General features: G+C 40.2%; 1 protein-coding gene across 1 annotated transcript in view; it reads left to right on the top strand.

Annotated features, from left to right (window-relative positions):
- The first annotated feature begins 12029 nt into the window (after positions 1 to 12029).
- The window catches only part of LOC105563428, an 8665-nt gene continuing 6293 nt past the window's right edge, over positions 12030 to 14401 (top strand). Inside the window, exon 1 of the mRNA XM_012015019.1 lies at positions 12030 to 12387. Coding sequence (XP_011870409.1) covers positions 12199 to 12387 — 189 coding nt within the window. The 5' untranslated portion in view covers positions 12030 to 12198. The remainder of the gene's footprint in view (positions 12388 to 14401) is intronic.

Below are 14401 nucleotides of genomic sequence, written 5' to 3'. Positions count from 1 at the left end.
TATATTTTTACGAATAAATGAACAATTAAATTTATTATTATAAATTAATATTTTGTATTATTAGAATACATTTAAACATTAATTTTGGATATATTAAAAGGATTAATGCGTATACGCATTATTGATGTATATATAACATAAATTGTAGAACGTCAGCAGCGAGCAGAAGCGAAATTATCAAACTGAAAGAGTTACAAAGACAAACAGCCACGCAGTTTTCATCCCTTTCATCGCTATCCTTCCACGTCCACCCTCCACGGCAGGACAAACGATTATATCGCGGTTGAACAAGAAAAAAGAGAAGAGAAATGTTACGGGGGCCTGTGTACCCCCTCATTTTTCGAGTGATTTCAAGTGTCCGTTCGCCGCCTACCTGCGACCTGACCCACCGAAACTACAAAACACACTTCTCTGTCTCTCCCTCTGATCCCCCCCCCCCTTCTTACTGAGATACAACTCGCCGCTCGAGACTCGATCCTCGACCCTCTTCACGGGACGTGATCGTGATCGAGCTTTACAGCCGTAATAGATTTAACAGTTTCCTTCGAAGGATTGGCTTAAGGAGAGGAGAGGAAAGAGGGAGACTTGCCGAAATTGAATAAGTTGCTTCCTCTTTTTGTTTTTATGCGGGTAATTCTTGTTTTAATTGTATCGGATTGAAAAAGCGGCCAACTTTTGGGACAATTCTACATTTTAGTGAATTATTCATGCAATTATATTATTATTATACAGTTTTATTATACGCTGGTAAGTGTAAAGTGGTTTTCCTCCTTTTTTCCTTTGGTTTTTGTCTTATTTATTTTCTAGCAAGGGATCGTTTTATGAACATAGATTTACTTACAATTATACTTCAAAAAGATTTCATGTTTTTTTTAAATTCTATTATCAAATCTTATTATCAAGTTTAATTATGAAAATATATGGCAAACGAAAAAATGATTTTTTGAAATTCACACACATTTATTTAGATGTTCTCATAATACGTGATGTCTAACAACGGAAAACGAGGAAAAGTGTATTTTCGTGTATCTTATCGGTACCCTTTTGACGTACTTAAAGAAACTCGAACGTTACAGTCTCAGCAGGTTGAAAAATCACCGCAACGTAATTGCCGAATTGCTGATTGGTAATCTGCTGCGGTGGGACTAATTAAGGCACTACCCGGGTCTCAAATGGGACGTCCAAATTGTTTTCTACGCTGTTCATCTCGTCCTCCCTTTTCCTCCCTACGCCACCGACTAGATAGCCTTGGGAAGACGGGATAAAAAGAGAGACCGGACGATATTTCGCGAACTAATGAGCTGACCCTTGCGGATTTTAACATAATCATCCTTATGATTTATAATAGAAGATCGTCCCTTCCCACACGCATTCTTTTCGCGATGTGTCGCGTCATTTCTACCTCTTCTGAATTCGCTGAAACATTCGCACAAGTTTATATACACTGAACATGGCGCGCGTGTATACAGAGAATCCCATTATCAGAGGACAAAATAACTTTTTTTTTGCTATTGTTACAGACGTATAATTTTAACTATAAATTATTCAAATTAAATTTTTAAAAAGAAACTCCTGAGAAATCTCTCGGAACATTCCTTATCGATCGTTTATCAGATTACAACTCGCGACGAAGCGGTACCTCGGTGGCAGTGACAACTGTTACCAGGGTAGAGTTGCGGTGAAGGAACGGAGAACAATACCTTCCTCCTCCACTTAAAATATCGTGGGGGGATTCAACTATAAATATAAGAAGAATCTTCGGGCCTTCTGGCCTTCAGAGCTTCAGTTGCCTTTAGCTTTAGTTGCTTTAAGCTTTAGCTGTTCAATTTATCCATTGATCCATTAATTCTTTAACAATCCATAAACTCACGACTCGACAAATAAGAGTTAAAACTAAAGCTGAGAATCGACTTGACTCGGACCTATATCCTAAATTGTTGATTCGAATTTCAAGAAGTTTTGGACTTTTGAGAATAAAGTCCAGAAGACTGATTAAAAGTAATTGATTCACACAATTGAGTCCAAATCCCCGGTAAAGCACTTAAATGTGTTGACCGAAAAACGGACGAAACTTTGACTTTGTCAGACCTTGACGGAACGTGACACTATACAGATCCTTTCTTAATTTCTCGAAAAATATTCAAGTTACAGGATCCTGCGTAGATACTCGTGTATAAAATATATTTAATATTATTTTAAATATCACTTTAAGTATTCCGACTCAAATTTTTCCTGCCATTTCAATTTTTTGTTATTTTGCGGAATTGCACGTTAAAAGATAAACGGCGTGTTTTAGTTCGTACCAGTAGATAAAGTCACGTTGGATACTTAATTCGCTTCCGCTTAGATCTCGCTTATTAATTGACTGAATGACTCGCATGATTAAACTGATTATTCCATTTATTTTCCTGTCGAAAGAACATTCAAGTTCTTTATGGACTTTTTGATCTCGTTGCATCTATATGTCTTATTAGCTTCGTTACGACTCTCGGTGTAATTAGTAATAAAATTAATTTTCTGTTCCCAAACGTTTAAGAACTCTTTTAAAAAAAAATAACGATACTTTTCAACATGTTCTTGTTAATTTTATGCCATTTGCCTGCGATACACATCACTAATTCGTGGCTAGGGAGAATGTCGGGGAAAAAGAATCGCTCTCATGGGATTTCCCGATCCTTCGAGAGGAGGACGAACCGCCTCGCCCGGCCATCTGTTGCGCACGAGAAATCGGAAAGCATTTTCCAGGATCAAGTCGACATATGGCACGCGGGCAGATTTATCGTGAAAGAGGGAAAAATACAGTGCTGTTGCGGGGCTCTGTCCGCCAAAAATGTTGAAAAGGTGGAGAGAGAGGAGGAAAACGACGATTACTCTCGATTTTATGGGAGGCTGGGTTAACATCAAAAGAGAAAAAACGAGCACAAGGCGAAGGGAAAAAGAACGAGAGAGCTGAAGCATTTCTGAATTTGTTACACAATCACGGCGCGTACATTAAGTAGTTGCTTTATCTTGAGTTTATTTACCACAAAGTAGATCTGCTATTTCGCACTGACGCAATCAATGTTACTGCAAGCGACGATATATCGATAAATATAAGTTTATTACTCATCGCGCGCAATAAAATACTAATTGAGGAAGTAATTAACACTTCTCTTGCTACACGCGCGTATTTATTCAACGCCGATTAATGACATCGTAAAGCCGCGGTATTCTGCTCCAGATTGCATTTTAGTTTATCGCGCCATTCCCTGCCGCATGTTTCACGAAATATGCAAATCAGGGTAAACGCTCCAAGAGCGTTTCAGACAGACGAGATTCGTGCAAGGCTGCATCTGCATGAGAGTGGATGCTCAGAATCCGAGGTCCCTCCGCGATCTCTCAAGAGCGAGGGAAGCGGCCACTTAAAGTTTCAAGACACTCCTTTAAGTAACAAACTGACAAAAGTTGTACACGACAACGCACTTATAAAACGCTGCTAAGTTTCTATGTACGATCCTACACGGTCCTCATCGCGGTATTTTAAGCTCTTCGCGCATGACTGGCGGCACGATCTTAACGGGCGGTGTGTCAATAAAAAGTTTAATACATCAAGAAATAGCGACGTATATTAAGTCCCAAGTGCTACCAACGTATCACGTATCTGGCTGACACGTTGAAGTGGAGTGTAAAGTTACAGCGCAAAAAAAATTATGATTTATCTTTGACATATGATATATTATATCGCTATAGCGGTGTCTTGTGGCATTTAGTATGTTCTAAGTTTATCGAGATTTTCTAAAGCCCCGTTCAATTCTTTCGCGGGGTTTTAACGTTACGTACGCGCGCGTAACGTTAATATAATTCTATTTTGGATTGTGTATATCAATTTATTGCGGAAATAATTTCAGCGGAACGGACACCCGTCGATAGCAGCCGGTATCACGTTCCAGGAAGAATGGGGCACGGAGAAGAAGGATCGTGTGCGCTCCGCTCCGTATTGAAATTCAAATTAAAAATCCCGGATCATAAAATTATCCCCGAAAAACGAAAAGCCGGGGCGAGGTGCGCCGAGTAATTTTCGAGCAATTTCGTGGTGGGCCCCGATCACCCCCTTTCATGCTGCCCTACCCCTGGATCCCTCCTCTGAGCAATCCTGCTAGAAAATAATGACCTGTGCCGCCGGCGACCATATGGTCGCGCGCGGGACGGTCTTCTCTCTCCGAAAGGACGAAGCGCGCGGGCGAGACTCGGGGCTCACTTTGACGTATCCGAGATACCGCCCGGACACTTCTGCTTCTCTTCCGGATGATGGATCGACGCGCGCCTTTCGATCGTGCATGACGAAGCCAGGACGACGGTAGAGATTCCAGGACGTGTCGCTTTGAATTTTCCGGATCGTTCGAGCGATTTACGCAAGTTTCTAACCCGCCCTCTTACACGAGAAAAATTCTGCTGAAGCAGTTTGTTTTGTGTAACATTAAATTAAAATAATTGCATTCTTGTTATAATTATAGGCTTCCTGGATTAATTGACGCCACTTTATATAATCCGCTTTCTTAAACAAGTTTAACTGTAATGTGATAATTACGATTTTATCACATCGCGCAACTCGTTTGTATCCTGTACTCGTATATGTAATTTCATAATTTCACTCGCACGCTGCATCAAATTTGTTTAAATTCGTTTCGGAATAATCCCACAAATTGTGACGATGGTAAACTCTCGCGCGCGCGAATCGTTTATCTCGAGATAAAATGAAATCTCGCCTGCGCATCTATACACGCTCTCATCTTACCGAATTTAATTTCCGTCCCTCCCGCATCCAACAGCGTTCTACTTTTTCGCTTTTTTTCCCTTCCGCTCCTTTTCTCTATAAAATATGCTAAACGCCCGCGGAGCCACGGCGCGCTCCCACCGACACTGTTATTTACGAATTACGAACGTTGTAAACGATGGAGGAGCATAATGATCGCACGATGAGGTCCCGGCCAATTTCGCCGCTTCGAGCCTTACTGCGTAACCTTAATGCGGTTAGGCCCGATATGCGCCCTACTGGAGTTCCTAGGATCGACCCTGGCTTCGTTACCCGTCGCGTTGCTTTTTAATTCAAGATCGAAAGAATCGCAGAGTTCAGCCACGTACTCTAAATGACAAAATATTTAAGAACGGATAAGTTTATTTGTGTCTATGATAAGCGTGTAACTCGGATTATTGGTTTGTTCTCTTTAGAACGTGTGCTTGGTGAGGACCTAAACCCTCGGTCGAAACTAGTGGTCTTATAATTATTCGAAGCTTCGCAACTTCGAAGCTTCGAAGTATCCGAAGAAACGAAGAAACTTCGAATATCGAATTTTCGAAGTTTCGAAGTTTCGAATATTCAAAGTCAACTAATGCATTAAGATATAAGCTTTTAAAGACCAACCTAATTTATCATCTGTATCTATTATCTGTATCAGGCAGTAAAAAAAAATAGTTAATAAGATAAAATGTTAATGATAGAAAATTTATTTCCTTCGAATTAATTGTATTTTTATGAGCGAATGGACAAAAGTGTGTCCGACAAAAAGAACATTTGTTTTTTTATACTTGTAATGATATTAATTGGTTGGCATTTAATTAGTTCACAGTTATAGTAAAAACGATTAATTTTGCAAAATGTGTTATTGTTTTTTATCCTGTTAATACATTACTTGACTTCGAATATTCGAAACATCGAAACTTCGAAAATTCGAAACTTCGAAACTTCGAAGCTTCGAATCTCCGAAGATTCGAAGCTTCGAAATTGAAAATCTTCGAAGAAAAATTTCAGCTCTAGTCGAAACGTCACACTGTATATTTTTTTATTTTTAATTTATTAAACACGTGCGAGTTAAGGTCGACTAAACTTATCCATTGTTATTTATTACTGGCAACCTAAAGGGATTATCACGTTTAAAAATATTTGAGGCATTTTTAAACGACAGACTCTTCGCCCAACGCATTTAACTTAATTTTACGGAATCAATTAATTATAGATCGCAATTATATTTTCTAAAAGCGAAAGAAAAATTGTGCACGTTTCTTCGTATAATTCTATTTGCGGTTCGCGTGGTTTTCGCGACTTCGCGATTGTGCCCTCAGCCACGATTAGGCAGCCGGTCTAACAATTCTCCTTTTCACCGCAAAATGGTGAATCCATTGAAATATATAGCCGCACATGTGCACGTGCGTGTGAATATTAGCCGTGTTACCTTTTGTGGACGCCTTTGTCATGCAAGATATTACAATCATGAGAGAGACATGTGGCAAATTAACGGCGTGCGAAGAACACGAAATGTATTGTTCTTTTGTGCATCGACCAATTTGGAGATTTGCATGTGGCTTTGTACACTTGCAGTTTGCATTTATATGCGATACAATATACTCACAATGAAATACAAAAATTACTGTGTATAATCCTGATTTCCGTAAAAACTTCAATATACATACATATATTTCAGCATTTTTTAATTATATAGAAATGTATTGAGTATAATCAATATATTTAATTTTAATTAGCAAAATTTCAACTTAAAATTTATTCCGTACTTCAATAAAATCTCGTTTTCTCTTCTTCATAAGAATTTCTTATAAGAATTTTAATTCTTTTTCTATATCTCTTCTTTTTATCATAAATCTAAATGATTGTGCCACCAATTACATTGCACGCGCACGCTTCTAGTATTCTGGCGATTCTTTCAAAAATAAAATTCTTAAAATTACGGTGTAACCGCCGTCCTAAGTATGGGCGATGGGGTTTCGTCGTAGTAGATAATAATCGTTGCCACATTGATGAGAAGAGGTACAAAAAGTAACATTAACCTTGTCCTTGCAAGATAATGGAGTAAACAGAGCGTAAAAAAGGGCAGAACATAAATCTTCCCAATTTCGGAAAGATTGAACATATGGAACGGGACCACTGACAAAACTTTTGTGTTCGCTTGCCTGTAGATCGTATTCATAATCACCATATCGGGACCTCAAAGAGTCTTTTTTTCAAAACTATCGAATGGGATTCTATGTATTATATAACACAAAGGGATTTTTGCAGGACCGTCCTAATTTCCGTGAAAAGGTGACCGAGTCTAATTTCCGTAGCAAATAATGAATGCAAGCGATTATAAAAAAATGCTTGGTGAACATATTGAAAAAATATGTAACAGTTTTAAAGGATTCTAAAAAACATTTCAGGAGCATTACTGTTTCTCTACAACACGTGTATTTTTAATAACTGGACAACACAAGCGCGCCATTTGCTCTGTCTTAAGCTTCGCATGGTTTGACAGCTGCATGTAACACGACTGAAGCATGTCGTGTCGTACAAGCGAGACAGGCAATCAGCATCTCGGAAAAGCGACAACGATACTTGGAGACTTTCGACTATCGATTTAACACGCCTTCTTTTATATAGGAGAAGACATGCATTTCTCTTGTCGCACAAGAGCAAAATACTTATCCAACCCACAAGTATCGATACACATATTGCCATTTAATATTATATACAGGCTGGACAATTTATAATTTGTTTTCATTAAAAAGACACGACAGGTCGCTCAATAGAAAAGTTCAGTTTACAGCAAGCGTATGTGCGAAAGTCATTTCTAAAACTCAAAGGGCGACAGCGAACTGAAAGATACGATTTTCTCTCCTTCTGCCAAGCTGCGGGGAAACGTCAATACCCTCAAGAGTGAAAGGCCCGGAAACTTAATAACACTATCTGCTGTCGTAATGTACCATAATGTAGCATTTACAATATAACGCAAAGAAGTGGAAGATGGGCAAAGAAAAGCAAAGAAAGTCCGTTTCCCAGCCCGACAAAGTCGTAAACTCTCCCGATCACGCTTTTGACCCGGGGATGTCCCACCGGTGGCTGGAGCGACTATAAATTCTGCTTTTTGAGAATTTGTCAGACGAATAGCTGTGTCGATCCCCGGCAAGGTCCTCCTCCGTAGCGAAGCTGAAATCCGAGGCTCCTCAATAGCGACTTCCACCGTCACCTGTCGTTTAGAGAAATATGTCTATGCCGCAGCTTATTCCGCATGACAGCACAAATCGAAGAGCGAGGGGAAGCGAGGTGACTACAATAAAAATTTGTCACTGCCGCATTTGACGCGAAAACTGCCGTTCAAAGCTTTCGCTTACCTTCTTCGATGAAACGAATCGGCCTGAATTTTCCGCTTTGTTAGTCTACGATCTCCAGGATCATTCGACAAATGGCGCGCGTATGATACCACGCTCGTTGTCCTCGAAACAAATTGTCAAAATTTGCAGGACGTTAGTTTTGAGTTCGGATTTTCGATAATTTTGCGTCCGAAGCAGCGCGACACAACTCGTACACGGAATAACGTGAATACACATGCCGATGTTTTCCTTCGTTAATTTTTACTCTCTACGAAGTGAGAGTAAATCCGTCCAGTTTTATTTTGTTACAATAAAGATTCCGCAGGACACGAAATCGAAAGCGTGTACAGAAGAAAGCGGTTGCGGTAAAATACGAGCGACAGATATAATCTAAATCTCGATCAGCAAGACGAGAAAGGCGACTGGCTAGGAAAGATGAGGGTCCTACGAGTTCTGTCCCTTAAAAGATAGGACTAAACCCTGGAAAAAGGGCATAATCGTACGGGAAATCGCACGGCCTGCGGTAATCTGTCGTCTTTCCGGATTACAAAGCTGATAAACAATCAGTTCATAAGAAATAGGACTCACGAAAGAATGCGACAAATAGATAACTGCTCCGTGACGTTAGATGATAAAATAACAATGCATACTGTTCGGCTCACCGAAACCTAGAATAATATTTTCTGTGGTATCTGCGATGGAGGGGTCAAAGTCCTCACTAAAAAAATGTTAAGGCAACGAATTCAATAGAAACGAGAACGATTGACAAAAGATAAAGGCATTTCGGAGGACAAAAATAGATATGCAAATAGATAATGAGAAAAAACGAAGATAAAATTAAAAGAAACAAGTTCAGAGGCATCGCCATAAATTGAGAATTTTTGGTTACACTAGTAATAATGGTTTCTTACGGAAATATTGCCAAGGAAATCATCTCTGGAAAAGAAAACATACAATAAAAAATTCCCAAAACGGCGGAAGAAAAGTAGCCCGCGAAAATTAACATAATACAACTGACAAAGTTTGAAACTTGAAGCTGTTATTTCGCGTTGTACCACTAAGGATTGGCAGTCGATGCGCACAGAGCGCAATAATACGCGAGGCAAGAACTCGATAATTAATCACTTGTAATTGTTATTGACAGAAAACCAGGAGACTGATTAATCACCGCATAAATCACATGTTATTCTCGCGTTCTGTACACAGGAGCTATGTATGCTAAGATAATATTGTTGTGCACGTCCGAGCGAGGCGAAACGGAGCGGAGCGGAGCTGTGCCGCGCTGGTCCAGGTGTGAGAAAAGCGCGGCGCACAATGAAACGTCACTCTCACGTCCATTGAAGGGGCCTTCGCGATCCGTGTGCACCACCACCCCTAAACTACGCCGCCTAGATGAATGGGTCGCTCGGGGGCCCCTTTTCTATTTCACCGTCGAGCATGAGCGCGGGGGATGCGACCCAGCTTTCTCGTGCCTCCGTTTTTAGCGTCACGTATATTTTCACCCTACAATCAGCCGCCGCGGACAAATACCCTTATTTGTACACATCCTGTGCATTGTGACGTAGCGCGCGGCACCCATAGATCCCGGCTTCCGGCAAGAGACGTAGTACAGTCTGTGCTCCTCCGCTTCGTGCCTCCCCCCCCCCGCCCCTCGCTGCGTATCTTTTATTTTTCTTTCCCGATTAAGTATGGGTAGAGTTCGTGTGTACCTGCTGTATGAGGGAGAAAGGAAATACGCAACGAGTTTTCGGATATCAAACTTCGATGGGTGGATCGGTCATTCGATCCGCAGCGCGTCTGTTTCCGCTCAGGGTTCTACGCTGGTTCTTCTCCACCTTCTTTCTTACATCAAGACTCCCCAGAAGACTCCCCGGATGTTGGATAGGCGGAACGCCTAATTGCGCTTAAATTTCGTGACCATAATGGTAAGGTTGAAGCGTGACCGCTCTCTTCTGAGAAATCCGAAAAAGCGAAGGCTATTATTATTTGTAATATTATAAGCAACATAATATGTTAGAAATGCTTTCTAGAAATCTACAATTTCGTGTGGAAATAACAAATGCCTTCGGTAATTTCTCATTTAATAAAATAAAATTGGCAAGGCATAAATGTACGCTGAGAAAAATGTCCGATTAAATATAATCGGATAATTGCATAATAACAAACGGACATATCCAATTTAATCGTATACCCGAGGAAAAATATGATCGGTTTTTCGATCAAATTTCATCGGTAACTGCATTTTATCGGATAAATTTCCTCGGATGTATCCATAATTTAATCGGAAAATATGTAATCGGGAAAATTAACCGTCGGAAACATTATTTAATTGGTTTATCCGATGAATATTAATTTTTCTCAGTGTATATTTCATAGATTTCTTACGACTACCCGGGTAAGGCGAATCTGCTAGAACAGACTTCGTCAAATGCCCACTAGAAATTTTGAAGGCAGAAGGACTGCGGATTGCATACAGGGACTGATATGTTCGACACGTTGTCGAATGTGTCAGCAGGAATACAAGAAAATCTGCTCACTGGACCTGCTCGGTTTCTGCCGACAATCTGTTGACAGGGTATGTTTTACAGACCCTGTTGCCGAAACAAAAGCTAAATGCGGACACAGATGGCTGTGCTTTTGGTGTGGGCTTCTAATGACTTTGATGCCAATCTGTTAACATTTTGCTGACTCGGTATTTAAAAAAACTTTACAATATGAAACAAATGAGAACTGCAGGTCCGAGCAAGATGTAGGTAGCCCAACAATGATATTTGCAATATCATTTTTTAATATAAATTCAGGAATTTCTTCACAATTAATAAGCTTCTTGTTAAAACAAAGTTTTGTTGTTAACAGGGCGCACAAGTTTATTCGAAAAGACGGACGAGTGTAAAGCGTGCATCTAGATGATGTAGCAAATATCTTCACATAATAACAACTCGTTGGGGCCTATTGTAATTATCTACTCTCTGGTCTGCGATACAGAATCTCCGCGCGGCGTATGGGCCAAAAAACGCCATCTTCCAACCAACCACTTTTCTACCACAATGAAACTGGCCATTCGAGGGTACTGGGATACGAATCGAAATTAACTTTGCTTGCGGGACAAATTAAATTTCCTTCCTCATCGCTCGTGAAATCAGGGTGCTTTATGGCTCGTAACGATGTAGAATTTAATACTGATTAGAATGTGATAATGGCTAGAATTTAATAACAATTGTTAGCAGCTGCACTTGAGAATTATAGCTTACATTAATATTTTAACCATACAGTTTTTGTGCATCTTACATTGTGCATATTTTCGGGTCAAAAGGAATGAAAGAATCGAAACTCGGCTGTGTAGAAAATTAATGGTCTCTCCTTTGTGTGTCGGTGGAAAAGTGTTTTCAAAGAAAAAGTCGAATTTTCCAAGAAATATCATTAATTGTTTCCTATTTAAAATCAGTTCATCAATCATTATAATGGAAACCATTAGTCATTGTGTCATAAGAAACTTACTGCTAAGTGTTACGTCAATTACATCGAGCCTTAGCTTACATTTTCATATTACTTATTATTAGCTGCTTATTAATTCCTTATTTAATCTACCATTATTGTACATTATCATCCACGGAGTAAATTGTTATTCAACTGAAATTATTTGTCTCGCAAAGAATATTCCACCCTGAACTATGAAATATTTGTCGCGATTCCTTCAACAAACTGGCCTACATTTCATATAGGCTGAATAATTCGGTCAGGACTGAGACCTCGGGGCAGGCCATATGCTGAGAGACGACGACGTATATAATTACGAGAGATGCTCTTCACGGTAACTCAGCAAGGGTGGGGACCAACGAAAATCCGGGGAGCGAGCAGTGGGGGACGCGCGGTTATATAAGGAAGTTGTCGAACCCCGAAGGACTGCAGTCGCACCGAAATTTCGCTCGTGGTGTCCACGCCCGTGGCTCTCGTGTCCCGCCGGCACGATCTGCGATCGATTAAAATCGCGAAATATCGTGGAGTGCTAGCGAAAGGAAATAATAACAGTAATTTTGTGGTGGAAAAAAAAGTGAGGGAAAAGGTTCTTCGTTATCGAAGATGAGAATGAAGATCTCGTGGCTTCCGGCGTTGATATTCTGCGCGACCTTGGCCCTGGTGGCCGCTAATCTGGATCTCGGACCGATCATCAAGTCCGCGCTGTGCCAATCGATGTGCCTGAAACGTTATGTGAAAGACGGCGGCGCCTGCAAAGACGATTTATTCCTCGAATATGGAAATTGTGGAAAGGTAAAAAAAACGTCTTGTACCGCGTCATCCTTTTCTCGTGAGTTTGCGGCAAATAGTCGATACGAAATAATGCGCGTGGCAATCGCTTTCGGAAGAATTCTAAAAAAAGGGAACACTTCTTGTCTCTAATCAGTAACGTAAAATAATGGTGTGTAAAGTAATTGCTGCTTCTAAAACTGAGATTAGAACCAGGGAACGTAAAATAAATACTATATACTTTCTGCATACTGGTTGAAAGTAATTTACAATATACTAAGTTTATCTGTGAAGTGCACGCATACTGCACTTTTATTGCGAGATATTTCAAAAACTAATAACGCCAAAGTTTTACAAGCCGGGTTTCGTTAAACTTTGATTAATTCAATTGGTATTAAAATTAAAATTGAAATTAAAATCAAATAATTGAAAGTAAAAAAAAATTGTTGGCATATAGAAGAATAATTTGAATTTGAACAATATGAATTTTTTTGGTAATATTTTTAAATATTTTTACACTTTCTATAAGATAAAATTTGAAAAATTTCATGTATGAAAAGTGTTGCGTAATCAACAACTCGCAAGAAAACCTGCTTCTGCTTCAGGATCGTTGCAAGCTGCAAAACATTCTAATATTAATATTTGTAACAAAAATACAGTACCATACACAGAAATTCGGAAAGTGTCCCAATAATTGCGAATATAAGTTAAAAATAATGAAAAGCCGAATTTAATAAACAGCGTGTGTATTTCTTTATCAAATTAAAAAATCTTCTACGTTATGAAGATATCTTTATTGAGAAAAGAAGAAATAGAAAATATTCGCGCAATGTAACCTTGCGTATGTAGACTTTTTGGAAGGTTCATTGTCCTTAAAAACAATTTTAATAACAATTTCGGAAAAACCGAGATGTAACGGACGAGGAGAAGCTCTCCTCTAGCGAGCAGCAGTCCTGTTCCGACAAGCACCGAAAACTGACGGATCTCACGCGCCCGGAGAAAATACTTTATCATTGGACTTTTACTTAGCCTCACGCTTACGCTTCCTGACTTCGGCTCTCTCTCCCTCTCTCTCTCTATATGCATTTCCATATATACACCGTACATACGTGTGCGGTCCATAAGGGACACTGATCTCAGCCGGAAATAGGGTGCCGATGAATTTGTGGGTGTCGATTTTACGAGGAGAGTGCCACGGAAAATCACCAGGTGTGGCCGCCACCCCCTGAGCACATATGGATGAGAATCGCAGTCAGGGGGGACTTGAGGGACGTCCAACAACACGCGCGCGAGGGCGTTGCTCATTTTATGCTAAAGGGGGTGTCCATTAATTTCGGGAGATCCATCGATTCCGTGTCCCGCGAGACCGAGGGGGCCGAGCGTACAAATTTATGTGGGGGGCACCCTGTGACGAATACGGGGTGAGGGGGCATCTTGCATTAGAATAACGGCCTGCAGAGAGGGCGGGAGTAAACCCTTAACGAACACTATACAGTTGGTCACCTCCTCCTCCTTTTCGAGAAGGGAGAAAGATCCTTGGACCGACGGCATTGAAGGGAAGGGGAGAGATTTCTTCGCAGTTTAACACAGATATCATTGATTTTATTCCCAGGAGTACTAGTTTCAAAAAATTGATTATCAGATTTGAGATGACATCTCTTGTTCTATGACATAAAGCAACGATCGTAACTTGATAACTCAGGCTTGATCGATAAAGCGAGTTAAGATCGATGAGCTGATCTGACAAAGAAAGCTAATCGGCGTTAAGAGGATCCCCCAAGGTCGAGGCCTTTGATGGTGTGCGCCATCTAAACACGAAACGCAGCATATACATGAGCACACGGACACACTACTACGATACATCACACCCAGCCATAAACACGAAAGTTTAATTCTAGCTATACTCTTATTTTAAACATCTAATCCCAATTTAGAGGGTTTCACAGTAATTCTACATGTCATCGAATCCGGGGAAACTCAGTTTCATGTGAGTACAAGTTGTAGAACTTTTATACGAAGCACAAGTATGACGGAGTTG

This window comes from Vollenhovia emeryi, unplaced genomic scaffold, assembly GCF_000949405.1.
Source record: "Vollenhovia emeryi isolate VEMERY1.0 unplaced genomic scaffold, V.emery_V1.0 DF939175.1, whole genome shotgun sequence".
NCBI classification, from domain to species: Eukaryota; Metazoa; Arthropoda; class Insecta; order Hymenoptera; family Formicidae; genus Vollenhovia; species Vollenhovia emeryi.
Note: the sequence above shows the minus strand (reverse complement) of the source record. Positions and strands in the feature narration are given on the sequence as shown.